This window comes from Austrofundulus limnaeus, unplaced genomic scaffold (assembly GCF_001266775.1).
Source record: "Austrofundulus limnaeus strain Quisiro unplaced genomic scaffold, Austrofundulus_limnaeus-1.0 Scaffold173, whole genome shotgun sequence".
Lineage (NCBI taxonomy): Eukaryota > Metazoa > Chordata > Actinopteri > Cyprinodontiformes > Rivulidae > Austrofundulus > Austrofundulus limnaeus.
Window position 1 is genome coordinate 23,766 of NW_013952575.1, and position 2,555 is coordinate 26,320.

Here is a 2,555-nt window from a genome sequence, read left to right on the forward strand (position 1 = left end):
CGGCAACTGTGTGATGCCATCATGTCAATATGGACCAAAATCTCTGAGGAATGCTTCCAGCACCTTGTTGAATCTATGCCACAAAGAATTGAGGCAGTTCTGAAGGCAAAAGGGGGTCCAACCCGTTACTAGCGTGGTGTACCTAATAAAGTGGCTGGTGAGTGTATGTGGAAGTATTGTGTGATTGGTCAGTTTGTTCATGTGGAAAGGTACTAGGACAGAAATGGTGCAAAAATAGTCAAGATGGCCAAAGAGCTATCTGTCTGCTTTAAAGATTTGCCCTTGAAAATTTTGATGCAGGTATGGAGTGGAGACCCCGTGTTGTGACGTGTACTTCAGCAGGAGGGGTTTCCTAGGATCTCTGCACTGTGTAAGGTGTATGTGATAACACTGGGCTAAACAATCTAATAAATAAGGCTGCTCCTGTTCTGGGGATGACTTTAGAACCTCTGGAGATGATGTGCAGAGAAGGATTTTACATAAACTCAAGAACATTGTGGACAACCCCGACCCTCCTCTTCATCAGACTGTCATTTAAAAAAGTGTTTTCAATCGAAGGCTTCTTCAATTTCATAATACAGACCGCTACAGGATTTCCTACCCACAGCCATCATCATCTACAGTAGCTCTTTAGTTAAATGAGTCACTACAACATCTAATTTCCCTCTGGGATCAATAAAGTATTTTTGAATTGAATTGAACTGAAATGCTTTGCAGCCACGTGACAAGCCGACCTCTTCACTTCGGATGTACTGTGGAGAACCCTTTAGATGTAAAACACAGGGATTCGTTGGGTTGTTTTGTTTTTAATTGGTTTATTTGATCTTTCCAGTCCTCTGTAACGTGTTTTAATTATTGCTCAGAATCTCACACTTTTCCCGGAGAAAAACTCAAACTGTTAAAAATCACAAACTGCACCCAAAATCCAACTCCTATTCACATTATTTTAAGCTGCTGATGATTTGATGACTGTAGGAGGATTCACTCGACCTCCTCAAACTATTTTTCCAGTCTGTCCGTGTGATGTTTGGCTGCCGTCTACAGATGTCACTGCTCGTCATTTCCAGCAACCATCCTTATCTAACCTTTGACCTTTCCCATAATGTCATGGGTCTCCRCAGAGGTCTTAGCCCCAAACCTCTCCTCGCTGTCCGTGTCTTCATAGCAGCTTGACGTTGCTGGGGAGTTCGCCAGGCCGATGACYGAGTCCATTGAGTCTCTGTGGGTCGTCACCGTGGCGGGCGGAGTCTCACGCTGAAAAAGAGACTTCTGTCTTTTCCTGCCCACCCCGGCCCCGGTGCACCCGTCCTCGGCGCTGTCCTCCCCCGAGTCCCTGCCCTCGTCCTGGGCCTGGTCGTGGAGCAGAGTGACCAGGAAGTTGATGTACTTGACCGCCAGGCGCAGGATTTCATTCTTGCTGAGCTTCTTGTCGGGCGGGTGTGTGGGGATCAGTTTCCTCAGCTCGGAGAACGCGCCGTTAACGTTTTGCTGCCGCCAGCGCTCGCGGCTGTTGGTGAAGACCCGGCGGGCGAGTTTCTGAGGAGGGCCTGATTGAAACACACAAGTCAGTTTCTTTTTTTATCTGTTCAAAAGAACAAATGAGTGAATTTTTCCACACAAAAAAGTCAAAACTTGACTCCAAGGTAGACTTTCCACTTTAAATTAGAAAAACTGAAAACGTCGTTTAATCATTTACTAATTCAGCAGAAATAAATGGTCTTGTTTAAATCCATCTCTGGGAGGATTAGCAGCTGTCCTAAATGTAAATCACTTTTTATTGTGTACTGATAAAAGGCTGGGAATTAAATAAGGTTGTACTTCATTTTCCCATGACAATTTACTTTAATTATAATTTAAATAACAGCCTTCATGTCAGTGCTGGGAAAAGCAAGTTTTGCAACAAAGTTTGAAAAGTACAAACAATTCCCAGATAGCAAAAAATGTTAATTCATTGTTGAATTATGCTCAAAGAAGTTGATTTCTGGTTAAGGTCGATGTCAGTGAATCAACCATCCAATCGAATCAATGTTGTTAATGATTGAAATGCCAACGTCTAATCAATGTTGGATCAACACTGACATATTATCAGTTATGGTTGAAAACCTACAACACTGTTTCAAGTAAGTCACCGACCACTTTTTGTTTAGATTTATAGTTTTTGTGTAGATTTAGTGTCATGTCTAACCATGTTTCAATGTTAACTCAGTATTTTGCTATCTGGGTTGCTGTGACAGTGTCTGTTGTTTGTAATATCAGTACTAATCTATAATAATTATAAATTTCTTCCCTGGTATATTTGTTTTTCTCCCAGAAACTCACAGTCGTTGATCTCCATCTCGAAGTGTGACGACGGCCTTCTCTTTATGCGACTGTTGTTGACGACACCATAGTTTCCTCCTGCAGGTCCCAGGTAAGAGCTGCACACCAAAACACAAACATTAGGAATAAATCTCTGAACAATGTAAAATTAGGTTATTCCATCGTCTGCTGTTACCACTGTTAGGTGCTAACACTTTAAGACAATAATGGTCTAAATGTAATGTGTAATTATATCT

At 42.1% G+C, this 2,555-nt stretch overlaps 1 protein-coding gene across 1 annotated transcript in view; it reads right to left on the reverse strand.

The window, feature by feature from the left end:
• Positions 1-795: 795 nt before the first annotated feature.
• The window catches only part of lyl1 (LYL1 basic helix-loop-helix family member), a 6,625-nt gene continuing 4,865 nt past the window's right edge, over positions 796-2,555 (reverse strand). Inside the window, exons 3-4 of the mRNA XM_014017594.1 lie at positions 2,320-2,417; positions 796-1,547 (exon numbers count right to left, since the gene is read on the reverse strand). Coding sequence (XP_013873048.1) covers positions 1,081-1,547; positions 2,320-2,417 — 565 coding nt within the window. The 3' untranslated portion in view covers positions 796-1,080. The remainder of the gene's footprint in view (positions 1,548-2,319; positions 2,418-2,555) is intronic.